Raw genomic sequence first — 12,539 nt, forward strand, 5'->3', positions numbered from 1 at the left:
TTTTTCTCATCACGGACACGGTCCACCATCTCCAGGCGGTCAAGCAATGTAAGCCGGTCCAGGCAGGTGTGTCCTGCCCCAAAGAAGAACAAGAAACAAAAGACTTTGTTTGTCAGTCCCCCCTCTCCTTCTAATGTTTCTCAACCTGCCTCCATTTCCATCCCTGAGCTCCTTTCCCCCACTACTTTAGTTGCCCCTTCACCTAGAACCCCTTCCTCAACTTCCAGCCGTTCCTCGTCTCTCCACACCCCAAAGTATCCCACTCTTCCCCCAAACGTCCTTCAAAATAAAATATATATATTTTTAAAAAAAAATAAATGTGCAATTCTGCTTTCACAAAATACTGTTTCATTAATGTGTCTTTCGCCGCCTACACACACTGCGCCGTACACTTTGCGTTTTTGCCACCACATAGCTCCATTACTGACACGTTTCTTGTGTCAGTCTTGGAGATATGTGTAGTCAAAAACACAAATCTATATGACTTGTATTTTCCCCCCCAGTCTCTTGAGTCAGCTAATATTACACAGACTGAATAGAGGATGTTGTTGAGTGCAAGGCGTATCTATTGTTACCTTGCCAGGTATCATCAAAAGTTAATTGACTATGGTGTGTTTTTACCATCATCATTTAACTTTTTGTGATACAAGGCAAGGTAATTCTAGATATACCTTATAATTAACCACATCCTCTATTCAGTGTGTGTTGAGAAACTGAGGAGATGACGGGGAAAATACACGCCATATGTATAATACCCGGGCCTTGTATCATAACTATCACACCTGGGCAGGTGAATACACATGAGTTTTAACCTGCAGCGTCGCTTCAGTCTGCATATATTTCTATCAGACTGTAGCGATGCTGCAGTTTACCTCTTATGTGTATTGTCCTGCCCATGTGTGATAACCTTCTGAAGTATGGATGCGTTACTTTTCGCGTCCTCACTTCAGCATGACACCAGGCCTGGGTGTAGTATTAGTTGTATAAACTTTATTATGTCTACTATCTGCGTTCAAACTGAAGCCACAGTGATGATACAACAAATAATATTTATAGTCACAGCGTTAGGTGTCATAAATAGTGAGGGATGCTACTGCATTCCCAAATCACTATTTATAACATCAGGGCGGGTGACATAAAAATTATTTGTATTATCTCCACCGTCGCAGCAAATTGAACTCAAAGTGTAGAGATAATAAAGATCATACAACTTGTGTGTATGTATAGTCACCTGGTCAGGAGTACTAGTAAATTCATGATGCACAAAACACAGCATCATTAATTCAGTGGTACACAGGGCCAGATGATTATTGTATTGAAGTGTAAGAAGACAGAGTGAACTCGGTACAGGTATCAACACAGGTTTTTTATTAACATACCCACAAAAGAAAACTTTGTTACACCATTTGATCCCGCCATTCCACCCGTCCTACATCTGAGTTGAAGTAGGCCGCAAATTGGTCCCTCATTTGGCCAACTTCAATGGATGACCTGAGAGGGTGCTGAGTAAATTCAGGCAATGGGTGAGGAGCTGCATCATCTAGTTCAAAGTTCGGGTGCTCTCTAACCATGACAAAATTATGTAGAACCACACAGGCCTTCACCACCTCATCCACTGTTTTCCAGTTTCAGATTAATGGCTGTGCTGAGAATGCGCCATTTGGAGACAAGTATACCAAAGGCACACTCTACAGTTCTTCTTGCCCTGGTCAGCCTGTAATTAAAAATTCTTTTGGTGTGGTCCAAGTCCCAGCTGGAGTAGGGCTTGAGCAGGTTTTGGCGCATCTGGAATGCCTCATCCCCAACCATTACAAAGGGCTGTGGTGGACCTTCAGTGTTGGGAAGAGGTCATGGTATGGGGAAATTGAACTGGTTGCCATACAACCTCCGGCCCATGTCAGAGTTCTTAAAAGCCTGGGAGTCATTCCCACGGCCAAATGCACCAGTGTCAACTGCAACAAACATACAGTCTGCATCTGAAATGGCCATGAGTACTGTAGAAAAGTACTTTTTATAGTTATAGTACTCAGAGCCTGTTCTTTTTGGTTTTATAACACGGATGTGTTTCCCATCAACGGCACCCAAACTGTTAGGGAAATTGCAGACTGTCCAGAATCTTTCAGCAATTTCAAACCACTTTTCCACGGTGGGCAGGGGCATAAATTCGGGACAGAGAACGTCCCACAAAGCCCGGCAGGTGTCCGTGACTATTCCAGACAAGGTTGATATTCCAATACGGTACTGGAAGTGCAGTGAAGAGAGGGTCTCTCCAGTAGCCAGGAATCTGGGAAACCGAGAAACAACAAAAATTAATATTTGTGTATATGGATTGTTACAAGAACAAAAAATACAATTTAATATAATTTTCTTTACTACATGGCATAAAAAAAATACTGCAGCCTTTGGTTAACTACATGGCAGAACAATAATTCTGCCAGCTTTGGAATAGTACATATGAGAACAAAGAAAATTATGCTGGCATTGTTTTTGCAATACTACGTACCATAATGTGACCAGGAGCCGATCCTCCGGAGGAATCGCACGACGCAGCTGTGTTCTTTCTCCGGATGGCATCTTGGACATGACCAAGCAAATACCTGAAGTTTTGTTGGGACATCCATCTGTAATCAGTAAATTTCTCCGGGTTTGCCTGGAGCTCACTGTAGAGGGTGTGGTACGCGCCACGGCTCTCCCGAAGTTCAATAATCGGATGTATCTACAAACGCCGCCGCTGCCGTCTTCACTGTCTCTCTCTCTCTCTCCCTTTGTTGATGACAAGCAACTGCATAAGCCTGAGCTATCCTGATATCCAGATCCAAGTTGAAGTGAAAACTCTTCCAGCGCAGATCCATGTTGTCAAGAGAAAATCCAAGCAAATGTGAAGAATTCAGCTGTAAACTGGGTCTATATAAAGAATTTCCATAACACAAGCCCACTGCTGCCCCATTGGTGGAGTCTGTTGCAAGAATTTTTCAAGGATTTTCCTCCTGTGATTGTGACACCATGCGCATAAAAAATGCAAACGCATGAAAACGCATACAAACGCAGCGTTTTTTGTCGTAATGCGCACGATGATGCAACAAAAAATCGCAGCGTTTACAAGCGTTTGTAAGCGTTTTTTGCATGCGTTTCATGTGCGCTCGAAACGCTGCGCAAAAAGGCGCAAGTGTGAAACTAGCCTTAGTCACGTCCCCCGCTGCAATCCATCAGAAGGGGTTAACAGGTTTACACAGGGACCAGTGCTAATGAGACCAGCCCTATGTAAACCACTGCCAGAATGAATTATTTCTTCTCTACGCAGCCTCCCTGGCTGCCCTGAGATGAACTAATAAGCGGGAAAGTTTCTGCATTTTTTCCCATGCTCATCAGTTCACCTCAGGTCAGCCAGGGACGTCAGTGAGGCTGCGCGGAGTCCCTGGCTGACCTGAGGTGAATTAATGATCATGGGAAAAAATGCAGAAACTTTCCCACGCTCATTAGTTCATCTCCGGGCAGCCAGGGAAATAAATCATTCTGGCAGTGGTTTACATCGGGCTGGCCGCATTAGCACCAGTCCCTGTGTAAACCACTTAACTCTTTCTGATGGATTGCAGCAGGGGACGTGACTGAGCAGCGAAGAGGTAAGGATATGGTTGCTCTTTTGTTTTATTTTTGTTACAGGTCGATGGTTTATTTTTGGATTAGCAGAGGAATAACAAGGTGTCTCTATTTCATTAAAATAATTTATCATTAATGTCTCTGTGTTTTTTATCCGTTTAATAGTCTAGGGTTAATAATGGATCGGTGTCTAATTGACACCTCTCCATTATTAATTGGCGTAAAGTCACCCTCCAATTGCAATGTGACATTAACCCATTAGCCACCGCTACAGGGCAATGGGAATAGAGAGGATAAGTGCCAGAAAAGGTGCATCTTATAGATGCGCCTTTTCTGGGGTGTCTGGGGGCAGATTTTTGTAGCCGCGGGGAGGGATAAAAACAATTGTCCCTCTCAAAGCTATTAAAATCTGACCTCACTCATCTGCTTTACCTCTCTGGTTGCAATTTTACAGCGGGAGCCCACGCATTTTTTTTTACAACGAATTAACTCCTTAATTTAACACCTAGACGTCCCAAATTTTACACACAAACCCTAAATTTAATTATTAGTCAGGGTCATATAAAAAATACATGAATTGAAATGGTTTACTGTATGTAAACCATGTGTCATTTCATGTCGGGTTTGGGATTGATTTTACAGAAGCCGGCAATTGATTTAGCGGCTATTCTGCTATGTAGAACTCTATGAAATGTAAATATATATATATATATGTGTCGCAATGACATTATATATATATATATATATATATATATATATATTCTATGTGTATATATCTATTCTTTCATTTGGGTTTTAACCTGTCATTGGCCTCCATTATATGTCCATTTTGCAAGCAGCCTGCGAAAAAATCTCGGCATACGGATGCCGTATGGATTACATACGGATGATTACTTGCGCAAAATACGCGGCCACACCTTGAGAACGGATGACATACGGATCAATGTTCAGGGAACATTTCTGCATATTACGACTGTACAATACGGTCCGTAATTTTATACATTAAGTGTGACTCCAGCCTAATAGTCTCAAAAGCCCCCACCTGTTGTCATCGTTCTGACTTTAACATAACTCTTATCATTCTCCCCTGCCGGCAGAGCAGGGGAGAATGATGAGAGCCATCTTCAGCACCTGCTGCCAGGGAACAGCGCTTACTGTTGCGCTTCTTGCCTGCCAGCTATCCATGTGGTACTGATGCGGCACACAGTTGCCACACGTGTTCCCAAGCATTACACACACGGACTCGGATATCTCAAGTACTGGTTTTTCCGGTACCGGAAATAAATGGATGTGTGAAAGAGGCCTTTGTTTCAATAACATTGGAATGGCGGCATAATTCCCTTAAATATGATGTCTATGGACCCGATTTTTCTTCCCCACACTATACGGTTCATTGTGCTGAATATTTATTTTTTCCACTTCATATATATCTATGCCATTATGTGGCGATATGAAATATTGAACATGAATTGGTGCATTTTACAGGACCTTTTCACATTGGTTCTATTAATACATAGACATCAATACCTGTTTATTAGCAAGTACTATCAGAGGAAGGACAGAGTCTTGCTGGATCAGCTGATGTAGATGGCTTTTAGCAAGCGGAAGACGACCATGATCTGCAGAGTCCACCACAAAAATAACAGCAAATGCTCTAGAGAGGTACATTTTCCAATAAGGACGAAGCTGCTCACTCCCTCCAACTGTGGGACAAGACAACAATTTCTGTTTAGCTTGGAGGGCCAAGTATCCCAGAGAATCCCTTACAATGACTTCCCAAATCTGCACTTTCCCGAACAGGAACCGGACTGTAGAAACTCTGCTTCCATTTGAAAAAAAAATTGATGTGCGTGTCTGAGATATTAGATGGAGTGTCACTGGTGCAGGGACTGTTGTGAGGAAATGATGAAATAGATTAGTGCTCCTTAAACAATGGATAAAGGCAGATCTGCAAAAAGATTGTCATTATGAAACTGGGGAGTGTTGGTGAATAGAGATAAAGGGAAGCTGTCGTCAGATCCATCGTGCCCAAACTGCAGGCAGCCAGAATCCGAGCCTCACTGCACGATTAGTCAGGTATAGCAAAGGAAGTATGGCGAGAAGACAAGGCTAGGGACTATAGGCAGACTAGACTAGTACGGTTCTGCCCCAGCGGACTTTTCCCAGTACTGCTGCAGGTGATTGATGGGTCTCTCGCTATGACAGATCACCTCTAGCAGTGCTGGTCTCCGGCTGATTCTGTAAAGTATATTTCATCTGAAATGCAGGAGCCTTTCACAGAAAAATACATGTGGCTGCAATCGTGTGCTCAGACTTGGATTCAAGCTGCCCATTGGTGGGGTACGATGACTCAGGTGACTGATTTCCTTTCATCCTAAAGCCCTCCCCATTCCTATACTAAGGTATTTATATGGATGGTTAGTGCAGGAAATCCTTGCCCCTGGTGAAGGAAAGCCGGGCTTTGGTTCTGCTTCCATAACTAGTTAAATCTTTAAACTTACTTTCCATAAACTCCATTGTAGAATTGCCATTGCTGACGCACACTGCATTAACCCCTTCCGTAGGTGTTGTGATAACTTTTCCTTTATTGGCTGCAATGGAGTTTAAGATGCTTGTCTTCCCAGATCCATCTAGTCCAAGCACTAAAATCTGCCTGCAAGGGGAATGTTTTTCCTTTAAAAGAAGCAAAAACAGTCAAAGAGTTAGCGCTTAGAAACGAGAGCACACATGTAACCAGGCATAGCCACTAACATTATATATTCTGTCTATACGCACAATGCACTGATTCGCTTTCACAAGTAAACCCTCCTTTTTATGCAGCCAATGTCAGATCCAGATTTTGCCCTCTCTATGCAGAAAAATGAGGCGGAAAAGAGGTCCGAACAATGCGTGGCTACGCAAGATCTTCCATCTTTGACTTTTGGGAAGAGCGGAGTCTGGCTAAAGCCTACATCGCTGTATCTATTGCCCTATTTCATGTCTGTCATTGGAAAAGGCCTGTAACAAATATGCCAACTATTTTGCCATGCACAGATTTCAGGAAATATTCCTAATAGTACATAAAGAAAATGGAAGAATCCATAAAAGCAACCCCGTTCAGTAGGGAGCATTGTTTCCTATTGTATTGTCAGATCAGGTAGAGGATTAGTTCATACACAACTGCACCATGTAACACTACCAGGGAGATAAAGGCACTACAGGTCTGTTATGGGGCCAGAAGCAGTGGAATCACTTTGATGCTCACGGTTTAGGGCTACAGAGGTTCTAACCCAAGGTGTGCAGACATGAGCACAAGAATGCGGTGGAGGAGCCCTCCATAACTTACGGAGCACCATTAGTACAAAGAAGAAACACTTTACCCTTCTTCTCTCCATTCCTTGGCCAATACATTCATCACCAAATGATGCACTTTCATCCTTACGACAATAATAAGCGGGAACGAGGAAGGATGCAAATGTGGTGACGTAGTCAATGGGAGCTACCATTAATAAGATTTGGTTAATACACTTAAATCTAATCCAGCTCTGACCTAAAAGCAAGCACACCTTTACGTACCTTCACTGGGCATCATGTTAGCAGAAGAAAAACAGACGGAAAGGCATGAACGCTGAAATTATTAATCAGAAAAGGCTAGTGGGAGATGACTAGATAGTAGATATGGACAGATAGAAGGATGGATGTAGCCTTGGATAAAGGTGTGCATGCATATGTGGACTCTTCTTTGCTCCTATGGAGAAATAATACGAGGGACACTAGATTCAATCCTGATCACCACTTCTCTAATCTTACCAAGGGATAACATTAAAGCAGATCTGTCACCAGATTTCACAATACAAACTGCATACATTATTAAACAGATCTTAGACTTGATGAGGCTGGTGGACTTACTTTGAGAATGAACGTCAGAATCCGGTATGAAAATTTTACTCTGGCTCCACCCACCTAGCCTGATTGACAGCGCCTAAGTTTCCCTCCTACTGCTAAGTGTCACACATGAAGAAAAAGCTATGGTGGGGGCGTGGTCTTCTTTCCCATGAGGGCTGCCACCTGTTTATGATTGGTCAGCATCTTACAGGGAGAAGAAGTACACACCCCCAGTGAAAACTGTCTGGTAATACCAAATTGGGCCTAACAAAAAATAACTCATTATGGGCTAAACACTGATTGCTAATATCTCTAAAGGGGAAGAAAAAAAAAGACGTTATATTCCACTCTGCAGCAACTATTACATTGTGCGTCCAGTTCAACATGAAAAATTTGGTGAAAGGTCCTTCAGAAGAGACAAGCTCACATGGATTTTCACAGTACATACAGCAGCCTGATCAAGTCTAAGATATATTAAGTGTCAGGCGCTTGGTGCTTCATGGTGGAGGCAATCCTTTATACACCTTCCCACCTGCTTGGTTTCCATCTATCTCCACCCTCCTCTAACTCTATGAAGTCAGAGCTGTCAATCATAATAGGGGGGTGGAGATAGATGGAAGACAAGCAGGTGGGAAGGTGCATATAAATGGTTGGCCCCACCATGGTGCACCGAGCGGCGGGACTTAGTTTGAACAGTCATCAAAGCTGTTCTCATAAATGGTGGGCTCTCCAGTGATCATGTATGAAGCACCTTCCCAGTGAACAGGTGATAGGTAGTTTATGGGCCAACCCCTTAAAAATGATTCATCTTACATTAGCTCCCAGATCCAATTAGGCTATGATCATAAAAAATCTTGGCTCCCATAGGCTTCTCACCTTATCATTCATTTCAGACAATGAAACACTGCCAGTGAACCCCTTTTCCACAGGTGAATTGGATGACTTTGGTGCCTCCTCCTCAGTCTGTAATGGGGCTGCTGCGCTCTTCTTCTCCTCTGGGATTACAGAAGTGATTGGAGCTGCTGCGCTCTTCTTCTCCTCTGGGATTACAGAAGTGACAGGAGCCGCTACGCTCTTCTTCTCCTCTGGTATTACAGATGTGACTGGAGCTGCTGCGCTCTTCTTCTCCTCTGGTATTACAGATGTGACTGAAGCTGCTGCGCTCTTCTTGTCCTCTGGGATTACAGAAGTGACTGGAGCTGCTGCGCTCTTCTTCTCCTCTGGGATTACAGAAGTGACTGGAGCTGCTGCGCTCTTTTTCTCCTCCGGGATTACAGATGTGACTGGAGCTGCTGCGCTCTTTTTCTCCTCCGGGATTACAGATGTGACTGGAGCTGCTGTGCTCTTCTTCTCCTCTGGGATTACAGATGTGATTGGAGCTGCTGCGCTCTTCTTCTCCTCTGGGATTACAAGAGTGACTGGAGCTGCTGCGCTCTTCTTCTCCTCTGGGATTACAGAAGTGACTGGAGCTGCTGCGCTCTTCTTCTCCTCTGGGATTACAGAAGTGACTGGAGCTGCTGCGCTCTTTTTCTCCTCCGGGATTACAGATGTGACTGGAGCTGCTGTGCTCTTCTTCTCCTCTGGGATTACAGAAGTGACTGGAGCTGCTGCGCTCTTCTTCTCCTCTGGGATTACAGATGTGATTGGAGCTGCTGCGCTCTTCTTCTCCTCTGGGATTACAGAAGTGACTGGAGCTGCTGTGCTCTTCTTCTCCTCTGGGATTACAGATGTGATTGGAGCTGCTGCGCTCTTCTTCTCCTCTGGGATTACAGATGTGATTGGAGCTGCTGCACTCTTCTTCTCCTCTGGGATTACAGAAGTGACTGGAGCTGCTGCGCTCTTCTTCTCCTCTGGGATTACAGATGTGATTGGAGCTGCTGCGCTGTTCTTCTCCTCTGGGATTACAGATGTGATTGGAGCTGCTGCGCTCTTCTTCTCCTCTGGGATTACAGATGTGATTGGAGCTGCTGTGCTCTTCTTCTCCTCTGGGATTACAGATGTGATTGGAGCTGCTGCGCTCTTCTTCTCCTCTGGGATTACAGAAGTGACTGGAGCTGCTGCGCTCTTCTTCTCCTCTGGGATTACAGAAGTGACTGGAGCTGCTGCGCTGTTCTTCTCCTCTGGGATTACAGATGTGATTGGAGCTGCTGCGCTCTTCTTCTCCTCTGGGATTACAGATGTGATTGGAGCTGCTGCGCTCTTCTTTTCCTCTGTTATTACAGATGTGACTGGTGCTGCTGCGCTCTTCTCCTCTGGGATTACAGAGATGACTGGAGCTGCTGTGCTCTTCTTCTCCTCTGGGATTACAGAAGTGACTGGAGCTGCTGTGCTCTTCTTCTCCTCTGGGATTACAGATGTGATTGGAGCTGCTGTGCTCTTCTTCTCCTCTGGGATTACAGATGTGATTGGAGCTGCTGCGCTCTTCTTTTCCTCTGTTATTACAGATGTGACTGGTGCTGCTGCGCTCTTCTCCTCTGGGATTACAGAGATGACTGGAGCTGCTGTGCTCTTCTTCTCCTCTGGGATTACAGAAGTGACTGGAGCTGCTGTGCTCTTCTTCTCCTCTGGGATTACAGATGTGATTGGAGCTGCTGTGCTCTTCTTCTCCTCTGGGATTACAGAAGTGACTGGAGCTGCTGTGCTCTTCTTCTCCTCTGGGATTACAGATGTGATAGGAGCTGCTGTGCTCTTCTTCTCCTCTGGGATTACAGAAGTGACTGGAGCTGCTGTGCTCTTCTTCTCCTCTGGGATTACAGATGTGATTGGAGCTGCTGTGCTCTTCTTCTCCTCTGGGATTACAGAGATGACTGGAGCTGCTGCGCTCTTCTTCCCTGCTCTCTCCTCCTGACATACAGGCGTGGTGCCGGGGGAAACATTCTTGTCGAGTGAGCCTGTTCTGCCCCTTACTTTCTGTTCTGCAGCTTCACCTGCTCTGAGCACTTGCTCTGCTCCCTCAGGCTGGTCGCCAGTTCTGGAGGTGTCTGGGATTTCTCCCTTCGAGGATGATACAACCTCCACACTTCCTTCCTCCTCCTGTACTTCCCCCTGCCCGCCACTCTTTTGCCCCCTCTCCGACAGGTACCTCCAGGTCACCAGGGCCATCCCTCCAGTAGCAGCCAGCAGAGCTGCCGGCAGGCCGATGCTCCTGAACAGCGACATCCTCCAGAATACAAAGGGTTACATTCCAGGGGCGACTGAGGCGGGCCACAATGCACGCTCCTAAATTATGGGTTAGTAAAAGGACCTTTGATGATGTCGTGACCATGTGACGAGTCACGTGATGGGGGAGTACCCATGTGTCTGGTCTGTCGCAGTCATTTCAGTGACGGTCAGGTCCGTACATGTGAACTGCGTCATTCAGCGTCAGGTGCATGGAGTCCAGCACAGCCCCTTCACAGGAGTGAGTCACAGAAAGAATGCAGCAAAGAGCTGTGTGTGTCAGGTAGCAGCTGCAGAGCGCTCTCCTGTGTCTGGGGCAGCCATGTAGCAGAGCTGTGTCTGTCAGGTAGCAGCTGCAGAGCGCTCTCCTGTGTCTGGGGCAGCCATGTAGCAGAGCTGTGTGTGTCAGGTAGCAGCTGCAGAGCGCTCTCCTGTGTCTGGGGCAGCCATGTAGCAGAGCTGTGTCTGTCAGGTAGCAGCTGCAGAGCGCTCTCCTGTGTCTGGGGCAGCCATGTAGTAGAGCTGTGTGTGTCAGGTAGCAGCTGCAGAGCGCTCTCCTGTGTCTGGGGCAGCCATGTAGCAGAGCTGTGTCTGTCAGGTAGCAGCTGCAGAGCGCTCTCCTGTGTCTGGGGCAGCCATGTAGCAGAGCTGTGTGTGTCAGGTAGCAGCTGCAGAGCGCTCTCCTGTGTCTGGGGCAGCCATGTAGCAGAGCTGTGTGTGTCAGGTAGCAGCTGCAGAGCGCTCTCCTGTGTCTGGGGAAGCCATGTAGCAGAGCTGTGTGTGTCAGGTAGCAGCTGCAGAGCGCTCTCCTGTGTCTGGGGCAGCCATGTAGCAGAGCTGTGTGTGTCAGGTAGCAGCTGCAGAGCGCTCTCCTGTGTCTGGGGCAGCCATGTAGCAGAGCTGTGTGTGTCAGGTAGCAGCTGCAGAGCACTCTCCTGTGTCTGGGGCAGCCATGTAGCAGAGCTGTGTCTGTCAGGTAGCAGCTGCAGAGCGCTCCTGTGTCTGGGGCAGCCATGTAGCAGAGCTGTGTCTGTCAGGTAGCAGCTGCAGAGCGCTCTCCTGTGTCTGGGGCAGCCATGTAGCAGAGCTGTGTGTGTCAGGTAGCAGCTGCAGAGCGCTCTCCTGTGTCTGGGGCAGCCATGTAGCAGAGCTGTGTGTGTCAGGTAGCAGCTGCAGAGCGCTCTCCTGTGTCTGGGGCAGCCATGTAGCAGAGCTGTGTGTGTCAGGTAGCAGCTGCAGAGCGCTCTCCTGTGTCTGGGGCAGCCATGTAGCAGAGCTGTGTCTGTCAGGTAGCAGCTGCAGAGCGCTCTCCTGTGTCTGGGGCAGCCATGTAGCAGAGCTGTGTGTGTCAGGTAGCAGCTGCAGAGCGCTCTCCTGTGTCTGGGGCAGCCATGTAGCAGAGCTGTGTGTGTCAGGTAGCAGCTGCAGAGCGCTCTCCTGTGTCTGGGGCAGCCATGTAGCAGAGCTGTGTGTGTCAGGTAGCAGCTGCAGAGCGCTCTCCTGTGTCTGGGGAAGCCATGTAGCAGAGCTGTGTCTGTCAGGTAGCAGCTGCAGAGCGCTCTCCTGTGTCTGGGGCAGCCATGTAGCAGAGCTGTGTGTGTCAGGTAGCAGCTGCAGAGCGCTCTCCTGTGTCTGGGGCAGCCATGTAGCAGAGCTGTGTCTGTCAGGTAGCAGCTGCAGAGCGCTCTCCTGTGTCTGGGGCAGCCATGTAGCAGAGCTGTGTGTGTCAGGTAGCAGCTGCAGAGCGCTCTCCTGTGTCTGGGGCAGCCATGTAGCAGAGCTGTGTGTGTCAGGTAGCAGCTGCAGAGCGCTCTCCTGTGTCTGGGGCAGCCATGTAGCAGAGCTGTGTGTGTCAGGTAGCAGCTGCAGAGCGCTCTCCTGTGTCTGGGGCAGCCATGTAGCAGAGCTGTGTGTGTCAG

At 47.1% G+C, this 12,539-nt stretch overlaps 1 protein-coding gene across 3 annotated transcripts in view; it reads right to left on the bottom strand.

Moving 5' to 3' along the window:
• The window catches only part of LOC141054157 (uncharacterized), a 44,743-nt gene extending 33,935 nt beyond the window's left edge, over nucleotides 1-10,808 (bottom strand). The window contains exons 1-4 of one of the 3 annotated variants that reach the window (XM_073551349.1): nucleotides 8,338-10,799; nucleotides 6,099-6,270; nucleotides 5,125-5,300; nucleotides 660-2,284 (exon numbers count right to left, since the gene is read on the bottom strand). In XM_073551349.1, the coding sequence (XP_073407450.1) occupies nucleotides 2,129-2,284; nucleotides 5,125-5,300; nucleotides 6,099-6,270; nucleotides 8,338-10,620 (2,787 nt within the window). In that variant the 5' untranslated portion in view covers nucleotides 10,621-10,799 and the 3' untranslated portion in view covers nucleotides 660-2,128. Of the gene's footprint in view, nucleotides 1-659; nucleotides 2,285-5,124; nucleotides 5,301-6,098; nucleotides 6,271-6,424; nucleotides 7,325-8,337 lie in introns of those variants that run through there. The other 2 variants (XM_073551348.1, XM_073551350.1) reach the window with 2 other exon arrangements.
• Between the last annotated feature and the right edge of the window lie 1,731 nt (nucleotides 10,809-12,539).

The sequence above is a fragment of the Dendrobates tinctorius genome, unplaced genomic scaffold, assembly GCF_039654945.1.
Source record: "Dendrobates tinctorius isolate UK_male_01 unplaced genomic scaffold, ASM3965494v1 ptg000175l, whole genome shotgun sequence".
NCBI lineage: Eukaryota > Metazoa > Chordata > Amphibia > Anura > Dendrobatidae > Dendrobates > Dendrobates tinctorius.